The following is a 27557-nucleotide window of genomic DNA, read 5'->3' on the forward strand; positions in this document are numbered from 1 at the left end:
CCAAAGAGGAGAACAAATTGTTTAATAAAATTGATTTTTTTTTCTTTGTGCACAAAATTGTTCTTGTGGCTTCATAATATTATTAAAGGGATAGTTCACCTAAAAATGTATTATATAAAAATAATGTCATTAATGGCTCACCCTCATGTTGTTCCAAACTCGTAAGATCTCCGTTCATCTTCGTAACACAGTTTAAGATGTTTTATATTTAGTCTGAGAGCTTGTTGACCCTTCATTGAAAATCTAGTAACGGTTTACTGTCCATGTCCAGAAAGAATAAAAACATCATCAAAGTAGTCCATGTGACATCAGTGAGTCAGTTAGAATGTGTTGAAGCATCGAAAATGCATATTGGTCCAAAAATAACAAAAATTACGACTTTATTCAGCAGTGTCTTCCATTCCGCGTCTGTTGTGAACCACGTGCACGAGACTTAAGTCACCTGACTGCAGTGACGCAGCTGACGTGTTATCTGGTGCGCCCCAGCTGTTTTATTTTTGTGCGCCCAGGCTTCGTTTACAGTCTGAGGGAGACGCACGCAGTAAGTTTGAAAAAAAAACCTTTGCAAACATGTCTGAGGGTAACACGTCATCCGCGTCACTGCAGTCAGGTGACTTCAGTCTCGCACGTGCGTTTCACAACAGAGGCCGAATGGAAGACAATGCTGAATAAAGTCGTAGTTTTTTTTATTTTTGGACCAAAATGTATTTTCGATGCTTCAACACATTTTAACTGACCCACTGATGTCACATGGACTACTTTGATGATGTTTTTATTACCTTTCTGGACATGGACAGTATACAGGTAGTAGATTTTCAATGAAGGGTCAAGAAGCTCTCGGACTAAATCTAAAACATCTTAAATTGTGTTCTGAAGATGAACGAAGGTCTTATGAGTTTGGAATGAAATGAGGGTGAGTCATTTAATGAACTAAAGGGATAGATTTGTCTGTTTTTTTATTCTTTTCTGGGCTTGATTGCAAAAATCAAACTCCAGTCTATGTGACGTTTACAAGCATCCGGGTTTTTATCAAAAATGTCACAGGGGTAAGTGATTTATGATAAAATTTTAATTTTAGGGTGAACTAACCCTTGAAGGGTTTATTGTGTAATGTTTAGAGATGCACCACGCTTTTTTCCCCACTTTCGGACATTGACCGATTGTTTATAAACAATCAATTATCAGGCCAAATTATATCCTGGCAAGCATAAGGGGTGGAAAAATGCACCAGAACTAATGTGATTATTTTGAACTTGGTAACGATGACAACATTATGGCAGTTTGTACTTTCTGCACTTCTAGGATTTAATGACATCATAATTTGAAACAAGAATGAAAAAGAAAAACAATCAGTATAGGTATCAGTAGATACCATTGTAAGTAATCGCAGGAATTCTGTTTCGTGCATCCATAGAATGTTTATTTGGTAATGATAAATGATAATATAATATAAATTATATAAATATTTTTGCTAGAAATTTATTTTTTGTTGTTTTGCTTTACATTTGCATGTGGCATGTACTGTAGTTCACTTCCTGCAATAGGATGCATAGCTAATAGGGTGGTCCTTTTTTTTAATGTTCAACTCTCACCCCGTAAGTGTGTTAGGATATCAATAAAAATACACTGTGCAAAATTTTGAATTGTTCCTACAATATCTAGAGGTTGCTCAAATCCTTTGAATATTTTCGAAATCACATATTTTTGCAAAACTGTACCATTTAAAAATGCACAACACACATAAAACTTGCTTCTTGGAGGGTAACTTTGTTCCAGTCTCTTCTGATCCGAGTAATCATATAGCGGACTTGCTTTGTGTTGCTTCAGCCATTGTCTCGGTGTATATTGTGCTTCATTCACATTGAAGCTTTCTTGCTTTGTAAGACATATCACAACTAAAACAACAGTTTTAATTGCATGTAGCATGGTCAAATAAGTCAATTTCTGCCATAAGTATATATTATAAAACAATATCCTATGCTAGCACAAAGTATTACATAATACGCAAATGTTTTAAACTTCAAAGGTCTTGAGCAACCATTAAATATTAATTAATATTGAAAAAAATTGCCCAATTTTTTTTTATTCAAACATATTGCTAGGGTGAGAGCGTGAACTTTTACAAGTTGAAAAATAAGGACCACCCTAATAGCTAAATTCTGTTACAGTATTCACTGCATCACCAGGCCATGCCTGGAAACAATGTCTGCCTGCTCTGGACACATTTGGCTAAGATATCAGTACCTATAATCTCGAAAGTATCGACCTCTGCACCTGTCCGGCTGTAACACTTGATACCACTTTGCCGTTTCCTTCCCAGTTGTGCTATATGGTTCCACTTCTCTCACCACCTCCATTAGACCCGTGCATACTGTACGGGTCTTCCCAACCAGAGAGATTTAGCCAGCACGCCATTTCACCCTCGTAAAGTCCGGCTTGGATGCGGCCAGCGCTAGTGCGTTTCACATCAGAGAGGAATGAAGGGGGAAAAGAAACAGCTGTTCCTAACATGTCAATAGATTAAATAGCAGTTCCAGCCCTCCCGAGATCCGTGGACTCTCCCACCATGATTTTACGGCTTTTGCTATAGGGGTGTCTGTGGGCACCCTGTGTGGGATGAAGGACAGACTGTCCCATAGATGAGCATCATAATGTAATAGTATTATAATATTGGCTTTTAAATGCTGTGTGTATATGCTCACATTTTTCTTTGCAGTCTTGATTAATGCCAAAATGGAGTGAATGGAATAGTGATATTTTTCATGAAAAATAACGTTTGACACAGTCATGGAGTTTCTCACAGTGTGTTCATTCATTATGAGCTCTGTGAACCCTCAGGACATTTCACATAATGATCTTTGGCTTTCTGTGGTTTTTCTCATCCAGCTTGGATTCTCATTACCGTTTTAACAGCCTCTCAGACCTTCATTTGTTACAACTGCAACAGGTGGATTTCTCCTCTCTTTTCATCTACGGGCAGCAAATGCTTTGAAATATTAGAATGAGATGCAGGATTATTTCAGTTTTGATTGTTGAAAAAGATGCATGTTTACTTTGAGTTAGCTGGGGACTCTAAATTAATAGGTTTAGAAATCTGTTCTCGTTTAATAATTTTTTTTCTTTCTAAACCCAATTCTGAATGACAGCTATAAACAGTACTTTAAAGTACTCCTAACTGCCCACTAAGCATGTTAAGCAGGATGGCAAACATTTTTGGCAGACTTTGGGAGTATTGCATCAAGTATTCCTGGCACAAATAAGCAGGGAACGGTATGGGGAATGGCCTTTTTGTAATTGATTTATACTAGCTTGAAATCAGTCATGGGGTGAACTAATGTTTCTGAAGCAAAATATTCTTTAAAACTTGCACAGATATATTTTTCTTCAGGGAGTCACTCGTTCTCTAACCCACACAGTGACATCAATCTTAGAAATGTGGTTTAGTTTATACATTATAGTCGTTAAAGGCGACAGAAAAGTGTAAGGTCTGTGCCAGAGTCAATAGTGATGTAGAAATATGCATCATTATGAGGGGGGAAATGCAGTACTGATTTTAAAGATTTTACCATGTTATTTTTTTCCTCCTCGATTATTAAAGATAAGAAAGAGGAAAAGGTTTAACCAAGTTTCAATTGATAATATCTGAAAATTAAACAATGAGAATTTGTGCTGATTTACAATTTAGAAAAATGTTTTAATGTTCAAAAAGTTGACCTAAACTTTAATCTTCTGTGGTCTTTTTAATACTGACACACATTATCGAGGCAAGTACATATAGGGGCCTATGATTTATTAAATTTTTATTTGATTGTCGGTGCGCCATCCATACGATATAAATATATAAAATTTGCTGTCGGATAATCTGATATATGACTGTTTTTCCTCTCAATATTAGCTTAAATTGTCCGTAGGGCCACTTTTTAGGAGTACAACACATTTCTAACATTCGGTGATAACGTTATATATTTTGTTATACAATGTTTTACATAAATTAATCTTACATTTTATTATCGACATGTGTTGTTTTTCTATTTTTCGTTTTAAAGTAATATCTTCTGTCGAAAACATGCATAGCCAAATCGGCCAAGAGCACGCTGGTCACCTTTAACTATTACAAAGAAAATATCAAATTACTAAAAACTTTTCAATTTAAAAGCGCAGTTACCGAAATATTAAAATAATTAAAAGTTTTGGTTTACTGTGCCGTTAAATTTGCGCTCGCCATTAATTATAAATAAATATATGCAAATAAATGTAATTATAAACTTAGAAATATAAAAAATCATTAATAGTTAAATTTTTTAAAAACGTCTTAAAGCAATATATTTGAGTTAAAATTGTCCCATTATAAAGGTTTATAAAGTTGACGGATCGAATTTTTTTTTAAATAATCTTCATTTTACAGAATTTATATTTATTCTTTAATATAGCTAAGACGACCATTTGAGAATTGACTTGTCTTTGAATCTTGTGACTTTGCTTTACTTTTGATCTAATAGTCTGCTAATTAAAATGTATTATAAGGAGATTACACATCTGATTTTATTTTACATTACAGTAATAGGTGAAGTGCAAATTTTCTCTTGCGTTGCAAAAGTTTATAAGCAATCTAAATATTTGTCTCTGCTTGGCTTGACCCATTTAATTCATCAAATAACTGCATGGACGTACAACTTTGACACGTTTGTATTCTAGTATTCCCGCTTTATATTAAGTTATTCAATCAGTAGAGTCAGACAAGTATAGCCTATTTATAAAGCACATTTAAAAACAAAGTTTTGCACAACATTTACGTTAAAATAATAAACATTAAAAAGTAATACACATTATAAGATAATTAAGAGTTAACGACATAGACAGACCATTCAAGTCTGTGTTTCTTTATGCATCAATTGCCTTGTCTGTGTATTTAAACCTTTAGTAAAATTAGGAAGATATAGGCCTAGATAATAGCCTACTCTATTTGTTCCCCGTATTTAAAACTTTTAGAAACGTATTTTTAGCTTTTGAATCGTGTTACCTTCGTAAAGCGTTTAGTTGCTTATTATTTCTAATACTTTTAGAAACTCGCAGGAATAAAAGCATTTCAATCTAACAAAATCTATCCAATAAGAGCGTTAAACCGCGACCGAGCGTCCTTTCACAAATCCCCGCCTCCATCGTCCTCTGATTGGCAGGCTTCTTTCAACAGCTCCGCCATTATTCAAATCACTGCATTGCGGTAGGACGGCCCAGGTGTCAATCACCCGCATCAGCGCTGTATAAGGTCTAGTACTCCGCTCAGTGCGCTCAGAATCTCACACATAGGAGGACGGGACGGGGATGCGACCGGGAGCAGCTTCCACAGCTCGGTTTCGGACAGGGGATCAAGTGCACCGGTCGAGTTCGTCAGTTTTCTCGAGTTATGGCACATAATAGTGAATTTAAATTGAGCTCCTAGATGTTCGGTCCACTTTGGGGTAGTTTATTTAATTTCCGTGGATTGGTGTTTATTTTATCGCGCACGCATGGCTCGTAACGGCAGCGGGGATTCCTGAGGCCGGACCTGGACAGAATTGTACCGACCCGTCAGTATGTCCAGCTGGAGTGTGAAGGTCCACCGGGCTTATGGGATATAGCCCGTCCTGTCAGCATCTTTACGCGCTCTCCGTCAGTCCCGGGAAGAAGAAACTCGGGCTCTTCTTCATCATGCTGCTCCTCTGGGTCTACATGCTGTACTCCTGCGTGGGCTACTGTGCCACCATGCCGTCAACTTTAGTCGCGGACAGTATTAACCGAGCGAGGGACACGGAGTTCGTCGCAGAGGACCCGGTGATGTCCAAACTGGTGTCCAGACCGCAGAGCTCGTGGACGGACTTGGAGTCTGATTATGATGAGCCTATCGTCAGGAGGGCTCCCAGAGGTTTCTCTAAAAATGAAGTGGAGCTGGAACGAGCCGAGTGGGATCAGAAAGTGTCTCCGCTCTCGAGTTTCTCCAACGGCTCGGGCAGTAAGAAGCTGCCTCAGGCGATCATCATCGGCGTGAAGAAGGGCGGCACGCGCGCGCTGCTGGAGTTTCTGCGCGTGCATCCTGATATCCGAGCGGTCGGAGCGGAGCCGCACTTTTTCGACCGTAACTATGACAACGGACTGGACTGGTACAGGTAAGATCAGTAATAATCGCTTGCAAAAACGTGTATTTCCTTAATTGTGAGGCTTAATAACAATATTCAGTGAAGCGAATTATTATTAACGCACTTATTCCAAATCTATCCAGACAACTTCTGCTATTTCTATTTAGCTAATGTTTATTTTAAGATGTCCGCTTTTAAAGCTTTTTCTGTCAATATGTGACATTTCAAGAAATATTGTTTCTCATAAGCATAGAGACAGACGTAAGCAATAATACACAGTGACATACACTTACACAAAAGTTCAATGACCTCAGGTTTAGACTAAATGCTGAAAAACTCGGTAGTCATAGTAGAAATACAATTAAGTTTAATTCACGTGTTGATTTATTTTTTATTGGTTAATGTAAATAAGTAGCCTAAATGCTTTCTCTGAGCTTTAGCATTTTTAAGGTGATTTTTTGATTATAACTATGGTCCAATAGGTCCTGAATTATTTCGTTTGCCCTATCAGATGTCCAAATATTGTACAAATATATTCTTAACCCCGCATTATTATGGCCTATATCATGCTGTTTTATTATTATTATTATTGAAATGTGACCATATGGTTCAATGTCAAACTTTTTATTACTTTATGGTATAATGCATAATGTTACTTCTTAATGATGCAGTCTAATTTACAATTCTCTAATGTTTATACAAAGGATGAAAAAAACACCGACTTGGAAAAAGTCGTAGGCAGTAGCTTTAGTTTTCACAACCCAGTTTAAACGTTTACTTTGGTTTCGTTGTTGTCAAAGTTTTAGACTTTGCCCAGTTATTCGGAAAGAACCGAAATCGGAAATGTTGAACACGGTCCTTTAAATACACAATAATTTCGACTGATATTATTCAAATAAACATAATCGCCCACGAACGGTGGGTAATTACAGATTTTGTGATTGTAATAGTTTGAGAGAGGAAGCCTATTTGACCACAGATGTAGCGCAGTGGTCCCTATTGGACACACCGGATCATTGCAGGTTAACGGAGCTGCACTTTTCCTTTCACTTTTACAACTTTATACATGTGAATTGTGTTTTTAAAAACGGTCTAGTTGGCTTTGCTATTTTATTTCCGAAATATAAGTGCAACAGAAAATAAGAGAATTAAATGCAATAGGTTAGACCTTTTTCCAAGTGCTTTGTAGCCTACTGAAGTTTTTATGGTCGTCTGAATGGAGAGAAATAAATAAAATAAAAAATGATATAAATAAGTATACATGCCACAGGAATGTCACGTTGGTTTGGTCAATAAAATGAGTACCTTGTAAATTATGTAGTTGACTTGTTTATAATGGCCTAATTGAAAGTTTAGCTGAATGCAGCTGTATTTGTCTTTTTGGACAGTTTACAGCAGGGTGTTAAAAACCGTAAACTGTTGTTATAGTTTATGTAACTTATTTCGGTCTTACGAATTTATTTCAGAAAGTTAATTTAGGTTTAGTGTTACAATTGAACGTGTTTTGAAAACCATTAAATGGCCCATTTCGTTTTTTCAACTTATGTTTTAGGGGGTTGTGTGAGAGCTCATAATTCATTGCTGTGTTTCTTTCTAACTTTTAAATCATTTCTTTAAAATAAACTTCAGCATTATAGATTGGGAAATATATTCCGGTTATTATTGTAGTTATTAAAATGTTACAATTTGCATGTGTCACAATTTTACAAATAATAAAACAATTACTGTTCGATTGTTAAAATTGTTTATACGAATATATAGACTGTATAAAAACAAAACCGATTAGAGAAAAAGTGATTTATTGCCCGAGACGAGAGTCTCTGGTTAGCCCGTGCACCAAACGAAGACAAAATTCGGACTGCAAGCCCGTCCTTTTAAACAGATTTGCAAGTTTGAGGACTAAAACCCGAGTGCTTTAAAATATATGAGACGTTTCACTGCCCCTCTATAAAGGGACGAGTAAAAGAATAGCGAAATTGATAAAAATTACCTTTGATAAAAAAGGCAATAGGACAACATATTTATTTAATTAATTATTTTAACAGAGATGCCTTAATTCTGTCTAAAGCAGATTCATCAAAAATGTTAATTATCGGTAAGCCCATCCCATTAATGATTTACCAAAGCAGTAACGAAAATGTTTCTTTAAATGTATCCTTGCCTTGTCCAACTAAATAAATTGCTTACATTAAGCCATTACCCTCTTTATAAACTGTTTACAGAGAACACAAACGTCAAGGAAGTAATTAAAAGTGTTAATTGCAACATTACCGGAAATATGTAAACAAAAAGTAGTCTGAGATATAGTGGGCCTTGCGATATTGTTTTTTTTTTAAATATATTTTAACAGAAATGAATAAACAATAAAGTGGGCTTAGGGGGATAATATGGAGGGTTTAGTTAAAATACATATTTTAAATAATTTATATAAAACACTGTTTATAATTTTAATATAAAAGTCTTGTGGTTAAATAAGTCAGTGTGCTGAGATAACACAGTTGATTTCTATAAGAAACCCAGGATAAAGTCTTGTTACAATCACTTTTTCTCTTTTATAACATGCCAAGCTGAAAAGTTAGTTGTCTGGTGAACTTTCTAAGATGTATCTCAGATGTTAATCCTAAATGCACATTTTGATTGAGCCATTTGCCATATTCATTGTGCATATAAACTATGAAAGAAAGTTTTGAAACGGTTTTCTGTGTCTCAAGTTTTACTATATTCCTTCACATAGCATTGCAGCTGGTTTGAGTTGGACATTTGATGCCACTACGAAATTTTATATCTGGGCACTGCTGTTAAACAGACAAACAAATGCAGACTTTTTTATTTTTCTCTCTGTCTGCAACTTAATGTGACCCTGATAAAACAAAAATCCAAAACTGTGTTGGAGTATTTGGAGCAATTGAAAGACAGACGCGTTGGAGTAAGTCTCCAACTGGTCGGAAAACGGTCTGCTTTTTGACACAAGCGTTCATTTCCTTTTTGCCATTATACAGAAGTAGAGAAGTCTAAGAAGAAAGTGTCTTCACCACAAGACCGAACAGTCCCACATACAAAGTGTTAGATTGCTGTGCAATGGAAAAGGGAGTTCATGGTACAGATGTGTGCAACTGTGTATTTTAAAACTATCCCAGGGCATGGAAAGCATGCAAGCTGTGTCTTTAATAAGGTCGGGTCGAGTAGTTTCATTTGTACACATGTGTTCACAGTCCATATTAAGAAGAAATTGTGCTTTATTGATCTGTGTTTCTCAGACTGCAAGGAAATAAAATAAATATGCTGTCTATGTTTATCAAAAAAATGCATCAGACAGAGAAATAGAGACTTCAGATGAGCTTTTGTTAATATAGACCAGTTTGTACAGTTTTAGATGCTATAAGCATGGTTCAGACCTATATAAACTATAGCGTTATCTGCATGCACGCCACATTTCCACTTTGTTGTAATGAGCTTCTATCAAGAACGTCTTCAAAACTGTCACTTTATTTGTTAAAGAAATTACAGAGTGAGCTGATTTATGGTGTAATAATGCGTTCTGCTTTCATAGTATCCACTTTCAAGTATTTTTCTGATTTGTAAGATCTTGCAAAAATCTTTGAGCTGTTTTCACGGTTTCTTTCAAAAGCTCTAATGATTAAATAAGCGGTTATGTTGGCTTCACAAAAATCCCACCCACCTAGGCAGACAGGGTCTCAGCTGGACCGCCGAGCGTTGTGGAGACTCTGGTGCTGTGGGTGACTTATAGTTACGTAATGCTTAAATCTACCAGCAGCGTAGGGAGTCAAACATCTCTTCCAAGTATAAAAAGCCAATATGCAACTGTGACTAAAGGCGATGGTTTTTTTTGCTTCTGGTAAAAGGTGTAGCTGAGAATAATGCTATTCTTTTAGTGTACACTCTTTAGTGTGCAATCCCCGAGTCCATCCTGAGATTACGGGTGAGTTTTCTGAATAGCAACCTGTAACCGCAGACTAACAAAGAGACTAGAGCATTGTTCCATGAGAGGAAAAGGCTCCGTTCCGAGAATGCTCTCGGAAGTCTGTCACTTGAAAGTTCTTAACTTTAAAGCCGTTATGACCCCCTGTCACCTCATCCAGATGAGGAACCCATCCATAGAATGGTCAGTTCTGGATGGGTGCACCTGCTTTTGTACCTACACACCAGGGGAGTTTACACCACCGTGTAGGTGACCCATAAGGACGCTGTGGACAGTGACCGCCTCTTTCCGGCTTGTACAAAGCAGGGCCCATCCTGTCTAAGTGGAGCTGTGAAAGATCAAACCAAAGATCAAAGTTTGTCTGTGCACACAGGGTGTGATGGAAAACAGTGAGCTGTAGTTTACAGGATTGGGAGTATGACAGTGCTGTCCGTTTTTTGTGCACCACTGATGATTGGTGACTGATTTACCCTTACACATAGATGAGCACAAACCAATGACTGAAGCCAGTTTAGACCCTGTGGGATTAGATGTATTGATTAGTTTACGCTATGTTGGGTACTGTGTGGTGTAGGGTTAAAGGTCTTTATGGCTTGGGTTATCTAAAAATCTGTTGAGCAACACTGCCTGTGTAAAGACCATCTGCACTGCAGGTGAGACCCGATCAACCCCTCATCTTTCCGAAAAACACCCACCCACACATAGTGTTCTTTGTCCCCATGAAATGATACGAGTTTAGGAATATAAATGAAATCCCTTACTGAATTACACGTCTTGTATTATATTTTAACTTATAGTACATTTGGCAAATCTGTTATAAATTAACTGATGAAGGAGCCTCTTTACAAGCTGTTCAGTCTCATGGTACAATAGACTTCCTCTGCTCAGCTGGATCTGAACCTTAACCTGTCATCCATTCAGCAGTCAGCAGGTTGACAATCCTCTGCTGAGAGTCTGAACAACACTGGATGAGGACATTGAAAGGACCGCTTACAAACAATGCTATAGTGTTGGCTAAACTGCTCAGCATCCTTTAGACCAAAGGATTACTCTGCTTTTGTGTTCGGTCACAGCTCCATTTCTATCGGTCTGTTACAGTCTCCTAAACTTATTTTAAGAAGTGAGCTACTTTAGTAGTCTCTGGCTTTGCTGTTTTCGTTTGTTACACTTTCTATTTCTCGTCTTCCTCTTGTTACATGTAAGCTGCAGTTAACACACTCAACCGATGTGTCGTCGTGTCTGAGATGTAATGGTGGACAGGGCAGTGGCATTGGGGCTACAAGATCGTGTGTAACGAAAGCCATCGGTCAAATATTGAGGATGACTGAATTGTTCCTCAAGGCTTCAAAAAACTTTTGATTCAAAGGCATATGCCTAAATGTTTGAAGTAATGATACATGCGCAAAATAGTACCTTTTGCTAATTGTAGGCAAGGGGTGGCTACTTAAAAAATGCTAAAGGGTGATTCTCACGAAATCCAGATTTAGAAGGTGTCCAGCATCAGAAATTTTAAAAAGCCCTTGAAGCCATTTTTTTGCACATAAGAAGGTCTGAACTTACTATAACCATTATTTTTAGAGGATTTAAAAAATATTTTCTATAGAATTATTTACATTTTTTTAAATATCATTATAAAAAAATTATCATTACCGCAACATGATATTACATTAAATATATGCATTTACAAACTCATGTTTCGGTAATGAGAACTAAAGAGTTGTCTAGGTACTATGAACAAAATTTCAACTTTTATCTGGAGAGAAAAAATAAGAACTGCTTACCTGCTAGCCATCTTGAGTGTCACAGTCAATTATGTCCCTTCCAATAATTTTTTAAAAATGTTAGTTCCTTGAGGGCTTAAACAAATGAGAAAATTGATCTTGTACACATTATATTCCTTATAACTGTCTCTACATTTACCAATGATCACCAAATACCACATGTTGCTTTACATGTCAAAGAACCCAAATCCATTCATGGACACATTGCGGTAATGACAAATTTCCCCTTAAATGTGGAAAAAACAACATAATTGGTTTGTATGATGTCATTTATGTACAAAATAGTACGTGAAGAGATTGTATGCTTCTTGTTTTGATACTCTTACTTTGCATTAACTTTTTTATCAAAATGTTTTATGACACCTCATAAGTCTAATTTCACGAGAATCAACCATGAAATATAGTTTTGATTTATTCTGTATATTCGGAGATAGAATGACTAATTTATGCTACTGGGTTGTTTTACTGCATGGTTTAAAACTCAAATTTTAGTTTAAATGAACCTGTTCATATGTTCAAACATATTTAACCCAACCATGGGTTGAAACAGTCTAGCATTTTAGATCAAAACAACCCAGCAAAGATTGATTTAAAGCCAACAGCTGGGTTTGTCCATATTTTACCCAACCTTGGGTTGAAACAGCCCAACTGTTTAGTGTGTAAACTGCATATTTTCTGTGTGTGTGTCTTTAATAAGAACTTACAGTATGTATGTATCTTTACATCCCACATTAAAGCAGGGCCCCACATCGAGCTTTGCGTCCCCCAGTCAGAGGCGGGGCTGTTGTAGGCCTCAGTGCCCACAGAAGCCACCCCCAACTGGGCACATTGGTCAGGACAGAGAGGAAGAGTGCAGGGGCCCCCAGTGTCCCCTGCTTGAGCTGGCATGGCTTTACCCGTGTGTTAGACCAATCAGAGAGGGACTAAGGATAAAGAATGGGGCTTTCATTCACCAAATGATCACTGGCTAATTGTGAATGGGGTGGCCTGGGGAGATCCAGACAGTAGAGGGCCACTGCGGTGGTCTGCCATTCAGATGCTCCTGTTCCCCCCTAGAAAAAAGTTAAATAACATGGCCGCCCCATACATGAGCCTCTGACTGGATTACAGACTAGAGGCAGACAGTTCCCAACTGGAAGTGGATGTCAACCACTTGTGTTTTTGACCTTCACAGTGAAAAGATGCCCTTATTGACAGGTACATACATGAACATTGAGAACGAGGGCAGGGGGTGTTGTGTGTGAAGAAAAATGTAAACAATAATTTCCTGCTGTTTGTTTCATCCTGAAAGAAGATGGCGAAAAAATAGAGATTTGAGACTCCCCTCCATGTTGTGTACGGACCCTCCTTCTGAGCTCGCCATGAATTGGACCCTTTATAAATGAGGTGATAATTTGGATGTTGCATGTCAGAATAATGCTAGCCTTCCTCCTCCAGACAGTAACTGCTCATTTACTGTAGCTAAATAAACATTTAAAGATGCCTGGGGGCTACTTCACACAGCTCGCAGTATGGTTCAGTAATGGCTGGCTCATGTCTCCAACCAGGTCTGTCCTCTCAAGTGTGAGATCACCAGAGCTCATTTAGTAAAAGTCTGACGCCCCAAGGAGGATTATTAGTTGAAGGAGTGACACATGAGAAAGCAGGGAGCGCTGGAAAGGAATTTGACTCGGGTCGTCCACAGGAGCAGTATAATGGAAAACTGTGACTGTAGATGATTTTGAGGGGCACTGTTTGTGTTTGTGTGTGGGTCTGTCTGTCTCTCAGTGAGGAAAGTGAAAGCAGAGCATTAGAAGGGAAAGAAAAAAGGGGAGAAGTAGAGACTCCCCGAGGTTTCCATTAACCTCAGCGCGAAAAGAGCAGACAATTAAAGGAACACACACTTTGCCGATCTGCCCACAGGAGCACAGCGTGAACCAAGCTCCAGGGCAACAAACCCAGTGTCTCCAGCATCCAGGAGTTGTCATCCCTTTTGTTCTCATATTTTCCCTTTCAGCCTTTCATATTATTGTCTTTCTCATTTATTTATTCTCAATCTTTTTTGCCGTATATTATTTATTTTACATCCTTATTCTGAAATCCTGCCATCAATAGTAATAGTCACATCAGTTTCAAAAATTAAAATATTTTAAACATTTTTAAACCTAAATGGGTGATTCTCACGAAATCCAGATTTAGAAGGTGTCCAGCATCAGAATTTTTAAAAAGCCCTTGAAACCAATTTGTTTTTTGCACATATAAGATTAAGATCTGAACTTACTATAACCATTATTTTTAGAGGATTTAAAAAATATTTCCAATAAAATTATTTACAATTTTTAGATTATCATTATCAAAATTTATCATTACCGCAACATAATATTACATTAAATATATGCATTTACAACTTATGTTTCGGTAATGAAAACTAAAAAGTTATCTAGGTACTATGACAAACAAAATTTCAACTTTTATCTGGCAAGAAAAAATAAGAACTGCTTACCTGGTAGCCATCTTAAGTGTAACAGTCAATGATGTCCCTTCCAACAATTTTTCTTTTTAATTTGCGGAGGATGAGAAAATTGTTCTTGGACACATTTATATTCCTTATTATTGTCTCTACATTTACCAATGATCACCAAATACCACGTTTCTTTACTGTAAATGTTTATAGTATAACATACACTGAAGCTTTTTATTTTTTAGATGTATAATAATAAATATTGGTCTTTATGCCTTGGTTGCGGCAATGAAAATTTCCCCCTTACATGTGAAAAAAACCAACAAAATTGGTTTGTATGATGTCATTTGAAATCGTGTGGAAAATAGTACATGAAGAGATGTTTGTAACTGTATGCTTCTTATTTTGATACTCTTACTTTGCATTTTTCTTTATATATCAAAATGTTTCATGACACCTCATAAGTCTAATTTCGCGAGTATGAGATGGGCGTTAGTTTTTCTCTGTTTCATATGGCATGTCTCAAACGTTTACACAAATCTGCATTATGTGGTTTGAATGGCTTGTCCTGTTGGCACGGAGAGCACCCAGATCTCATTTCTTGAAACATCTCAATGTACTCTTACACTGAAATACCTGAACGTTGAAATCAAAACTGCACCTGTGACACCCGCTATCGGATGATTACAGTCAACAGAAAGGTTCGACAGTGATCCCTTGTGTTTCACGGCAGTTATCATTTTCTCAACGGGCGCTGTGATACCAAAGCTAGGCTGTCGTCCAAACATTTTGTCAGAATTGCCGTAGAAGTGAGCCAAACTCTTCTCTTACCCTTCCTGTTTTATCTGTGCAGTTTAATAGTCCATGCCGCTTCTATCACCACATCATATAGTTAATTACAGGTTAGGGATGGGGAATAGTCCCCAGGAATTTGTAAACCATTACCTACGGCCTCAAAGTAATGCAGCTGTGTTGCAGGCCTCTGATGTAACGGGTTGACAGACACAAAGGAAATTCCCAACACTTTAAAGCTCACCTGTCTTTAAAAGCTTCTCGGTTAGGGAGGACTTTGTGCCAAGCAAAACAGGATGTAATGGGTGCATGCTTGTATGTGCTTGTGTCTCAGTTTTTTGGCTTTGAAACTTGAAAAAGGATTGACTTTGAAGGTCTTTAAAGAATATCTGTGCCAGTTTTATAACAATTCAGTGAGGGATCATATTCTCTACAGAGACGATCTTTTGAGGATACTTTTAAGTCAAATTATTCTTTGCTATTGTATAAATTGTATACTCCCAGTTGATAAAAAATATAACTCACTATAAGATTAGCTGTCACAAAACATTTATCATATCTTCTGTTTCAAGGCAGATCTACAGACTGTTTGGTTTTCGTAGCTCCTCTCAAATGCTAATCGTCGGTAAACATGCTACAAGTTCATCTGTGCTAGTTACACTAAACACCACTAAAAGTCTATAGAGTCGTTGTGTCACTCAGTGAGAATGTAAATGAAGTGTGAGACTAGTCCTTTAACACCCTCTACAAACACCCAAGGTAAACAAGCTTACCACTACGGATTAGCAAGAGCAAGATAAACATTGGGGTCCAGTCATTATCGGTGCTAATAACTCAAGGGTGGATTAAATGGGAGAGCTTATGTTTGTGGAACGTACATAGGTCACTAGACGTTGAATATTTCATGTTATAATGTTCATTTCAGACATTTAGTAGGCTAGTAAGCAATGGAGTACTGTAATATAAGAAAAGAAGGATTTGTCTAAGTAGTATCTATTTAAATGTTTGTATAATTGGATGTTTCTTTCATCATAATTTTGTGCGGAGATGGTGTATGCTAAAAACCTAAAGCATAATTAAAACTAAATGTGGGGTTTGCTAAGGCAAACATCATTATAACTGTTGCACATACTTACGGCGAAAGCATTAATGCTTGACGGTGGCTTGTCTGAAGCGCGGCCAACAGCCAATCACAGTGGCCGCAACACATGCTCCGGTCTTGCGTAAACGTAATTGGTTGGCCTGCACTAGGTTATTTGCATAAGCGAAGTGATTGGCTGACGCACGCGTTGGCGCTTGAAAAGTTGAGAAATGTTCAAATTCTGCTGCGCACAATGGCAGTGACCCGACAGATTCACAATTCAGTTCAGCAATGCATGATGTCACCCATTAAAAGTAAATGAGTAGTGTTAACGCTTACTGTCCGTGTAAATGTATTGTTAACTCTATAGCCTGATTTTAGTTCAGCGCAAGACCTACGCCATTTCCTCTACGCTGTAGGCTACGCATCATTTTTTTTTTACTTCTGTTTTGTTGGCCGCATTGACATGCTGACCGCTAGTATGGTAAATGGACTGCATTTATATAATGCTTTCATAGATCCATGGCCATCCCAAGTGCTTTACAATTTCCCTCGAATACACCCATTTACTCACTCACTCATACACGGCGGTGTCACCCATGTAAGGCGCCATTCAGCTTGTCGGAAGCAGCTGGGGTTAGGTGTCTTGCTCAAGGACATCTCGATACTTGGTCAGGTGGAGCCGGGGATTGAACCAGCAAACTTCGGGTTTGTAGACAATCTACATGAACCACTGAGCCACTGCCATCCCATAGGCAGTGTCTATTTATATCGCTCCTTAACTTGGTCCATATTTCTTTTTACTGTCGCAAGCGGAAAAGCATATGAGGTAATGCGACACTATATATTTGGAAGTTTTTTTACGTGGGGGGGTTGAAGTAGACCAATCACAGTGCTTGCAATCCACATAGAATTGATGCGTCATTACATTTTTGGGGAGGTGCACAGCCTGGGGTTCGTCCGTACATGATGTAGAATGTTCAAATTGGGCCCAATATCACAAAAATTGTTTAGGTACTATGCTAATATCACAAAACACCTGTCCAGCATAGTCAAAATCGCCAGTCCTGTTAAACACCCTAAAAACCTATCGCTTTTTTAGCTCTATACATTGTAGCCAAGTGAAAGATTGTCGCACTTTATTACTTTCCTTCATTCCTGCATCTTTTATTTAGAGCTTATGGCAGCCTCTTCACACACAGCCTCGTTGCTAACCCAGAGTAATTCCACTCAGCTGGCAAGGCTGTGAGGCTGTAATTCAATGTAGAGCTCAGAACAGCCGACAGACACCCAACTCTTGTTTTAAAGAGATTTTGGTAGCCGTTGAATGGCAGCAAATAATGCCTAAACGGAGTCTGGGCAGATTGCGACTTCCATAGACTGAGTTCGCTGTGATTTATGGGTGTTCTGCCTTTCTCAGAGGCCGCTGTGGTTTAGAATGAGTTTAAGGGTGAGACGGAGAGCAAGAAAAGAAGAAAGAAAATGGGTCTGAAATTGTGGTTGGCAAAGTACAGCCTATGATTTTTGAGCAGATACCCTCTCTCACGATACAGACGTTATTGTAGAACATCTTTATATACACAGTGCTACCGGGAGGTTTAAATATATTTTTCTACCCTTGACACCCTAAGAGGCCCAAAACCAAAACCCCCCACTCTGAGAAAACATACAGATTAACCAGCTCACCCGGCACTCTGTGTATACTTACTGTGTTTCTCCTAAGTGTTTTTTTTTTGTTTAGGGGGGGGCAGTTTTGGACCTTTCAAGGTCTGTTTTATGTAAATGTTTTAACCTCAAAGTGATGATTAAGTAGTTTTCCGAAAGTCTGTCTGGCTGCTCGCTCAGGCATAATAATTTAATGAGAAACTAGATCGGCATTAAGGTGTAACCGTCTTTAGAGACGACTCTGTAGAAACGGTGTTCTATTCTCGGAGAAAGGCAGGTCTGAAGTGTCTGCAATCCTCCCCATTCCTTCATTATTAATCTCCATGTGATAGCCTATCTAAAACAGATCCAGCGACGATATCTGTCAGCGAAAATGTCAGGACATCAAGCTAAGATGCACCAACACCTTAAACGGGTCATCCGTACACCTCTTTGTTCACGTCACCGTTACATGGCAAAGATCAGAGGCTGAGGAGAAACCCAAGGAACATGGACTGAGATTTGGAGAGTTTACTTAAGGTAAAGGTACACTCTTCAAAATTAAAAGGTTCTTTACAGCGATGCCATAGAAGAACCATTTTGATTCCACAATGAACCAAAGGTTCTACATGGAGCCATTCAGCCAAAAATGGTTCTTTTATGGCACCGTGAAGCACCTTTATCAAGCAAAGCAGATATAAATGCACCAGCTTGTGTGTGCTATCTACAGTTCTTTGACTTTAGCATTGCACGTTAAGAGGAAACCCCTGGCTATTCTCATTCATGAACCTCTAAGTGACTCTCAAAATACTGCAGATTCTTGCAGCTACACACATCGTATCTCACAGTATTTTTCTCCTGCTTTCTCCTCTTGCCATCACATTACCATTCTCCCAGTGCTTGGGCTATAAAACCCAGTTTTGCTCCACAGATTTACGGCTGCAGTTTTGCTCTGCGGTTAAATATAATGTGAAGGTTCTGGGCTCTGCAGGGTGTATTCGAAATCTACAGCTTCACTTGGGTCTTTATGATGACAAAGCTCAAAAAATATTGTGTGCATGCAGGCTTGGAGGTGTCTGGGCTACCAGATGTATCCACAAAGCCTCCATCCATATTTCTCTCCCAAAAGGGAGACAAAGTAATGTTTCTGTGCTCATAGTTAGCATCATAAGGGTATTTGAAACACAATTTTGTTGAACTCATAACAAAAATATTACTTATTAGCTTTGCCTCACTTGTGAAGTGACATCATTCTCTCGCTTAAAACAAGCTCTGTTTCTACTATAGAGTATTAGTTGTCCTTTGTTAGTGCATGAATGTCACATCTGTTTTTTCCACTCTTCACTTCTGATAGTTTGAAGTGCACGGGTTGAGAGTGGCTTTGCCGGAAAGATGGCCCTTTAGCCTTTGGTCGGGTGAAGTGTCACAACGCTTAGATCACTATGACACCGGTAGTCTGGGGTTTGAGCACTGTAATCAATAGTCTGACTATACGACACAGAAGTGTATGAAGTGTGTGAACCAGTGGATGCAGATGAGTCATTCAAAAAACCCTCAACCCTTGAAAATAAGTAGATTTGTATCCAAAACAGGATTACAAGCCGAGATACTACCAATCTTTTATTATTAATGGTGCAAATAGAGTGTTCATGCATATGCACAAACAAATGTTTCAGTCACAGAGGATCTTCCTCTTCTTTTTATTTGACTCGTTTTTGACTTGAACATTTTCGTAAAATCATGTAACACATGGATTGTGCATGATTCTGTTTTATCATTCAGGGTTCCCACGGGTCCTTGAAATCCTTGAAAGTTTGTGAATCTGGGGGAAATAATTCAAGGCCCTGGGAAGTTTTTGAAAAAATACATGCATAGATACAGGTCATTGAAAGTGCTTGAATCTATTTTAGAAGTTTTCTGGAAAAAAATCCATATTATTCCTTGTGTAGTGGAGTATGATATCATAAAAGTACACATCATTTTAAGCACACGTGCTAAACTGTTCGCTTTAAATGCTTATATCTTCTGTATGCGAATGTTGATTCATACCAAAATGCTTTTTTGCATAGTTGTGTTTGACACATGAAAACGTCTTGGGTTACGTATGTAACTGTTGGTCCCTGAAAAGGGAACGAGACGCTGCGTCTCCCTTGTCATACTTCCTGCATCCCTGTAACGCCATCTTTGGCAGTATTTCAGATAGCGATATACTTGCTGGCTCCTGCGTCACCCTGTCTTGGTGACATACATTTGATATACACATTCAGACGCACTTACCCCTGGAGGCGTCCCAAAGTGTCACCGCAGTGACTCAGCGCGAGTTCCCTCAAAAGGGAACTGTAACAATGTATCTTAAAAGGTAACACGATGTAACCTTGCTTTCACTTGAAATATGTCCCCACATTTAGTCCTTGAATTTGAGGGTATTGCACCTCCTTGAAAGGTCCTTGAATATAAAGTTAACTAAGGTGTGGGAACCCAATCATGTAATTTCAGAACACTTACAAGAAATAAAAATTGTATGGGTTACTTTAACGTGCTTTATTGTAGCTTTCCAATAAATTTATGGGTGGCCCACTCATGAAAAATATCCCGTTTAGTATGCAAAAGCTAGAAAATACACACGTTTGTAATGACATAATGGTGAGTAATGAGGACATAATTGTCATATTTCCTTTAAGGCACACAGCGATAGGCCCAGGCTTAAAACTTTCCCACAAGCAACCACTTTAAAATACTGTAGGTACTTCTGTTTTACTGTAAGTGCTTTGTGGCTCTGGACTTTGTCTTTCAGGCATTCCAAGTGCCAAGCTGTTAAACTCATTGCCGATTAATTTAGGTTTATTTGACTGCTGAGACTTTATTACACTGCTGCTTATTTAAACAGCGCTTTAACTCGAAGGCGCTACAGTTGTGCTCTCTGTAAAGAAGCAGGGAGGCTCAGTAGATGTATATGAAAGACACGTGAACGCATGCAGGTGCTCAGTGGTTCAGTCTGTTTTGACTTACTCTTCAAACCAAACTGCAGGTAGGGCTGTGTGTCTCTGAAGACTTGGATGTGCAATGTGTTTCTACTTCATATCAGCTTGCAAAAAATAGAAAAAGAAGAAAAATGTGGGTCAAACCATAACCATAACAATACTAGAGTTGAAAGGAAGACAGACTACAACTCTTGACTTGAAAGCCGTAAGATTATAGATACAGCAGACTTGGGGGATTTGGGGGCTACTGTGTCTGTCATAAGCCAAACAGGCTCTTCTCATCTGATCATGTTTGACGAGAAGAACAAAGCATGCTTACTATAAAAGTCCTTCCTGTTTCTCTTGTCTTTTACTCTCTGTCTCTTCCTTATCTTAGCTCAATTGAAGTTTTGCACTTCCAAAGTTCCCGTAGCATCATCCCACAACCAAGAATCAGAGGCCATTCTTTGTATGTTGATAGTAGTGACTCTTTTTATCAGAAGAATCACTGAGCACTCATCTCCACTTTCTAATCCCAGTTTTAATAATTAACACACAGAGTATCTTAACCTGCTCGAGTAGCAGCGTGTGCCATGCGTCGGCGAGGCACTCGAGGCACACGTACAACTCAAGGGCTCTCAACATCCTCCTCTCTCCCAGCACTGAGAGGACCGGAGAGCCAGAGAAGTGCTCTCCACTCATTCTCAAAGATGTCCCTCCCCCTTGCTCCCCTGGCCCCTCCATGGCCCTTGCTTTTTAAGATCACAGAAGGACAATGCTCCATTTTCAAAGAAAAGAGGAAAAAAGAGGGCTCGAGTGTCAAAGCATTGCCTGTTTGCTGGGGGAATGTCTAAAAAGAAGCGCCTCATAAATCAAAACGCCCGAGAAAGGCTATTGTTCTTCCAAGAGCTTGCCTACTTGTCTTCTTTAACCCCCTTTTCCCCGCCCTTCATCTTTGCGCTCTGTTGAAGTCAATGGAGTGATCGTTGAAGGCTTTTCTTTTAAGGTCCTCACAACTTTTTTATTTTCCCTCTTTCAAGAATCCTTCCCCCATACCCTTTTCACACTTGGTTGTATTGTTTGGCTCGAACCCGAGTTTGATTTCACTCCCCGATCTCTGTATTATTCAGGTAGTTTTGGGTCATTACCGTAGGTGGCAGCTTTACTGTATTATTCACATTTTTTTAACCACATGCAAGTTTGCACTTGCTAGAAAAAGTAATGTGTAATGTAATGTTTTTATGTTAAATCATGCAAAACCTGAAATGCACATGTTTGGTGATTTTGGTGTACATGTATTTGTGTGATTTATTACCCGGTACGGCAGATGCAGGTGGTTCAACAGTAAAATGACAAACGCCTGCATTATCATTAGATCCACACATATAGATGGTTTGTAATTACACTGACATAATCTGTTTTCATTTTTCAGAGATTAATGAGGTTTTATCCTTTAAACAGTCACTCCAACGTTCTGACAGAGCCGTAATCAAACTGATATTATCATAATTGGATCTGTGGCCTGCTCTTTAGTGAAGACACGTAACCACACAAATCTGCCAACAACTTTCCATCAAATAAATCAGAGTTACCTCCAGCAGCCCTAGGCTGTTCTCTCATTCAGCATTGAGTGCTGTTTAAGTTTCACTACAAAGAGAGGCAGTGGTTATGTGATCCGGGAAAATCCGTTGTGTACAGTTTAGGGATGTATCGAGATGGTCGGTTCATGGTCGAGCATAAACACGTGACGGGTGCCAACAACACAAATTGATACTCTAGAGACAACAGACCAGCGAGAGTTTTACCTGTGCATACCCCACGGAGGCTTATTCTGAGCCTGTTTATGTCAGAATAGGGCTTCACAATTGTTGAAACACTGAAATACAGTAAACAACAAGGGGGAACATGCAGGGGTGTTTCTCAAATGGAAGGCTGCACCTTACGGAGGTCGCATAGGGACGCTGCATACACCATTAAGCCTGGTTTATTTGTTAACTGAGCATTACATTGGCAAGTCGTATACAACAATTTACGATTAGATAAGTATAATAGTAAACTTTAGAATTGGTAATATACTGAAATAAGACTTGATGTATGCTGCCTACAAATGCGAAGGATGCAGCCTTCTGTTTGAATAACGGCCAGGGTTATGTTGGACATACTTGATCTCTCAAAGAAACCGTTCATCATAAATAGAACATATTTACTAAACAATGCAAATTTCAAAAAGCGCAAATGGGGGTGGATATTTTTGAATCTTTAGTAAATCCTGAAAGTAGTTTTTAATGGCAAAAGAGGCGTTAGGAAATCTGGGCCAAAGTGTTCCTGTAGTTCAGCATTGTGTTAGAAACGCAATGGTAATGTGTTGGATCTTACTGTGCATTCATACCAGACACGAATGGAGCGAATAAATCACTATTTGCGTGTAGTTGAACATTTTGAGTTAAAAGAACAATGAAAATATGCTCATTTTCCAGCTCCCGTAGAGTTAAACACTTGATTTTTACCATTTTGGAATCCATTCACCTGATCTCCGGGTCTGGCGGTAACACTTTTAGCATAGCTTAGCATAATCCATTGAATCTGATTAGACCATTAGCATCGCGTTCAAAAATAATCAAAGAGTTTTGACATTTTTCTTATTTAAAACTTGACTCTTTTGTAGTTACATTGTGTACTAAGACGACGGAAAATTAAAAATTGTGATTTTCCGATATGGCTAGGAACTATACTTTCATTCCAGCGTAATAATCAAGGACTTTGCTGCCGTAACATGGCTGCAGGAGGCGCAATGAAATTACGCAGAGACTTAAAGTAGTCCCCTTGGTAAATTTCAATAGCAGGGGACTACTAATCAAGGGACGATGATTTTGTCCTCCATTGTTGTTTTGTATTTCTGCCTCAGCTCGCTCTATCATATTCATGTGATTACTAGAGCAAGCTCCTGATTGGTAATATCCGCATAAGTTCAGATTGATCAACTTTTCATGCCTGGTCTGATGTCTATTGAAACATTCTACAGGAGTGTGTAACAATAAAATATGATCCAGTTATTCATAGTCTTCTCTTGTCAATTCTCCCACTGTAATACAGTACTGGCCTCCTGATTGGCCAGGATTCTGAAACCCAAGTCTGTTTGCTGTTAACATTGCTGTTTGCTGTTGACTTTTAATTCTGAAAACCTCCGCTCAACAAGCCCTTGATTGTGGTTCTGCGCATAGCCTATTCATTTCACCAACTCACCCGAAAGCTGCCTGCAACAGATTGCTGTCTTTAAACAAGCCAGAGGAACTTTTATGTGGAAAGAACATACGTTTTGAAGGACTTTGCTACTATGAGTGTGGCCACTTGCATTAGCCTCGGTTGCTTTGAAGTATAAACTGTTGTTTAGGTCTGTGTGGTCAGTATGATTAGTACTATTCCTGAGGTCATACATTGGAAACCTACAAGATTCAGATTGGATTTTGTTTCCACAACTGGCTTTGCCCCAAATGATTAACCAATTATCTGTAACCCTTACTAGTTGGGAAAACTGTTTAATGGAAAGACTTGTAACTAGCGCTGGTCTAAACATCTATAGGGTATAAGCATATATGCATTTGAGAGATTAAAAAAGTCATAGATCATAATAACAAATTAGGCTAAGTGAGCTTGTGAATGTATTGCATTAGAAAACCTTTATAATTCTACAAACATGACATCCCATTTAGTGATTTGTGCATCTACATGTGGTAAGCAACCAATGCTAATTAAATTTAACCCAGATTCATGGTCTTGAATTGGCTCATTGATTGAGAAACACCATGTGCACCATCTGTTTAATTGCATTATGCAATATTTTGTTTTCATTACACCTCCATTCTAACCCCCCGTCTATTTTCTTTCTCCATAGGGACCTGATGCCTAAGACCCTGGAGGGCCAGATCACCATGGAGAAAACCCCAAGCTACTTTGTGACGCGTGAAGCTCCTTCCCGGATCTATGCCATGTCCCGCGACACTAAGGTGATCGTGGTGGTCAGGGACCCCGTCACACGAGCCATCTCCGACTACACACAGACATTGTCCAAGAAACCCGACATTCCCACTTTTGAGAGCCTGACGTTTAAAAACAGGACTACAGGGTTGATTGACACCTCGTGGAGCGCCATTCAGATCGGCATCTACGCCAAGCACCTGGACAACTGGCTGCAGTTTTTCCCAATGCGTCAGATTCTGTTCGTGAGCGGAGAGCGTCTGATCACCGATCCGGCCGGAGAGCTGGGCCGTGTGCAGGACTTCCTGGGCCTAAAAAGAATCATCACAGACAAACACTTTTACTTCAATCAGACCAAGGGCTTCCCTTGTCTTAAGAAAGCCGAGGGCAGCAGCAAACCCCATTGCCTGGGCAAAACCAAAGGGCGGACCCACCCAAACATTGACCCTGAGGTGGTGCAAAGACTTAGAGACTTTTACAGGCCTTTTAACATGAAGTTCTACCAGATGACTGGGCATAATTTTGGTTGGGATTAACGGTGAATGGAGGACATGTCATTATTATTATTTTTTCATTTTCTGTGTATTTGAAATGGCAAAAAGACATTGAGATAATTGCTATATATATGTAAAATGTACAGAAATCTATTTTATAATAATTTATTTTTAATTTCTAAGCAATTAATTCACTAAGCTGCCTAACCATTTTGTACATAACATCCTGCCCTTGAGTTTCACGACACTTTCCATTCGCTGTGGTTATTTCCATACACATTGAATAATGGTGCTTCCAAATTCTGAACTCGAAAATGGTTTGACAAACTGTTTGTTACGGGTAAAGTGCATTTACAAACCAATAGCAACAGACATCCACAATTTATTCAATTCTGAATGTCTACTAAAATGTACCAGGCACGGACTGTATTTCACTTTAAAGCTTGTTCTCTTGATTGCATTTCATGTTTCATTACACTCCATATTGGCACTAAGTTAAGCAAGAGAGCTGATCCAATGTCCGTCTTCATTCGATAACACGAGAATCAATATCTCTAATTGCTACCTACAGTATCACTCATGTTTAGGGTTGACCGCCGGTTCCTGTAATGAATGGCCAATCTATTGATGGCTAAATAGTATCTCTGACAACAGCGAGGCGACATGTCGACATTATGCTAATCGTGTAACTCATCCGAATGGATCGATTAGGTTTCTCCAGCTTTATGGCCTTGGCTCGGGCTACTTCCCTGTCTGAAAGGTTCAAAGGTCAAGTAAAGTCTCAGTAACATTTCAAAGCCGTTTGAAGGAGCCAAGCCTCATCCTCATCTTTAAAGCTTTACTCTGCTATGAGTTGGTTTCTCTATTGACTCGTACTAGAAAAATAAAACCATTAATGTTGAGGTTCATTTTTGTGTTCACAACATAATCACCTTATCTCAGTTCTCTGCTTCTTGCCAAATTTTAACAAGCTTATGAACTCATCTAAAGACACCTCGTTGTTTTATTTCTTGGTTTCATGTCGCCTCCATGTGCTTGTGTTTGTCTTTCTACTTGAATTTTTGAAACGCAAAAGGGAAAGAAACAGTCCCTCTTTATCTGTGATAGTCACCCCATGACCGCAGAGATGGCGGCTGTCTCACGGCAAGACAAATGATTGCAGCTCTAGTTACTATGCGCTCAAAGCACCTGATCCTGGATCAGCTCTCAATACCTCAGCAATGAGTTAAGGTGTAGGGTTTTATAGATACAAGGAGCCAACATGTCACTTTCTACAACTTAGCTTTATCGTTGGTTTGAGAGATACTCATCTTGCACCAGATTCGGAGAGGTCATTACGGATGTACCCAGGCTTCATGTATCTCACCGCTTTTAATATTTGGAAATGAAACGCAGAGGGAAAGGGTTGTCTAATTGTTTGGTTTTGGATGGGTGCAAACGAAAATACAAAAGAAAAGCGGTCTGAATTAGCTCAATTATTTTTTGTTTGCTTTTCGAACATGCTGTGCCTCGAACAAGCCCTGTGCTGTGTTTAGCCAACTTCCTTTCATTTGGAGAGGAGATCGTAATATTTATCAGCTGTGTGGACACAGCCATACAAATCTTGTTGGCCTTCTAAGTGGGGGAAGCGGGGGACATTTCCCTGGGCGTTTTTCCTACTTTATTCAATTTATAAAGTAATCAAACGTTCAGGAGGGGCAAAGAAAAGAACAATGTGAAGTTTATCCTCCAACTCTAATGAAATCATCAAAGTTTGTTTCTTGCATTCGCATTGCATTTATAAGCAAATCAGTAAGATGATGGCAGTGAGAAAAGGTCTAGCGAGTTTTCATCAAATGTTAATCCTTAGGGCCTCCTGAGATTTACGAGTGCAATTGGATTTCGGTTTTGTTTATCAGAAACATCTACTTCACGTCAAAGAGGAGCTTATTGCTCAGGTATTTTCCGAGTAATACATGTGAACGTTGTCTCTCACTGACTACATGTGATGTGAAATGGATATGAATTTTGATATGAGTGAAGTTTCATATCTTTGCCCGCGGTCAGGCAGTCTGTGCTGATGCATTTGTTTAATGGTTGAGTTTTATTCAACCTTATGAAAAACATTCAAATGTTTGTTTTACACACAATAAGTATAACACAAGAAATACACTAGAAATGATCTTTATGTACAAAGGATGAGGAAGACATGTAAACCAAGTATTTTGTGGTATCAAAAAGAATTAATTTTACACCATGAAAGATCAAAATGGAATGGATGTGTCTAGATAATGAAATAATGAACATTCATACTTATGCTTTGTATGAAGAATAAAATAAAATATATATTTTACCAAA

General features: G+C 38.7%; 1 protein-coding gene across 1 annotated transcript; it reads left to right on the forward strand.

Annotated features, from left to right (window-relative positions):
* Window positions 1–5278: 5278 nt before the first annotated feature.
* On the forward strand, window positions 5279–27557 carry hs3st3b1b (heparan sulfate (glucosamine) 3-O-sulfotransferase 3B1b). Its single transcript, XM_055175358.2, has 2 exons — window positions 5279–6143; window positions 24644–27557. The coding sequence occupies exons 1-2, from the start codon at window positions 5608–5610 to the stop codon at window positions 25260–25262; spliced, it is 1155 nt and encodes a 384-aa protein (XP_055031333.1). The 5' UTR covers window positions 5279–5607; the 3' UTR covers window positions 25263–27557.

The sequence above is a fragment of the Misgurnus anguillicaudatus genome, chromosome 4, assembly GCF_027580225.2.
Source record: "Misgurnus anguillicaudatus chromosome 4, ASM2758022v2, whole genome shotgun sequence".
Classification (NCBI taxonomy): Eukaryota; Metazoa; Chordata; class Actinopteri; order Cypriniformes; family Cobitidae; genus Misgurnus; species Misgurnus anguillicaudatus.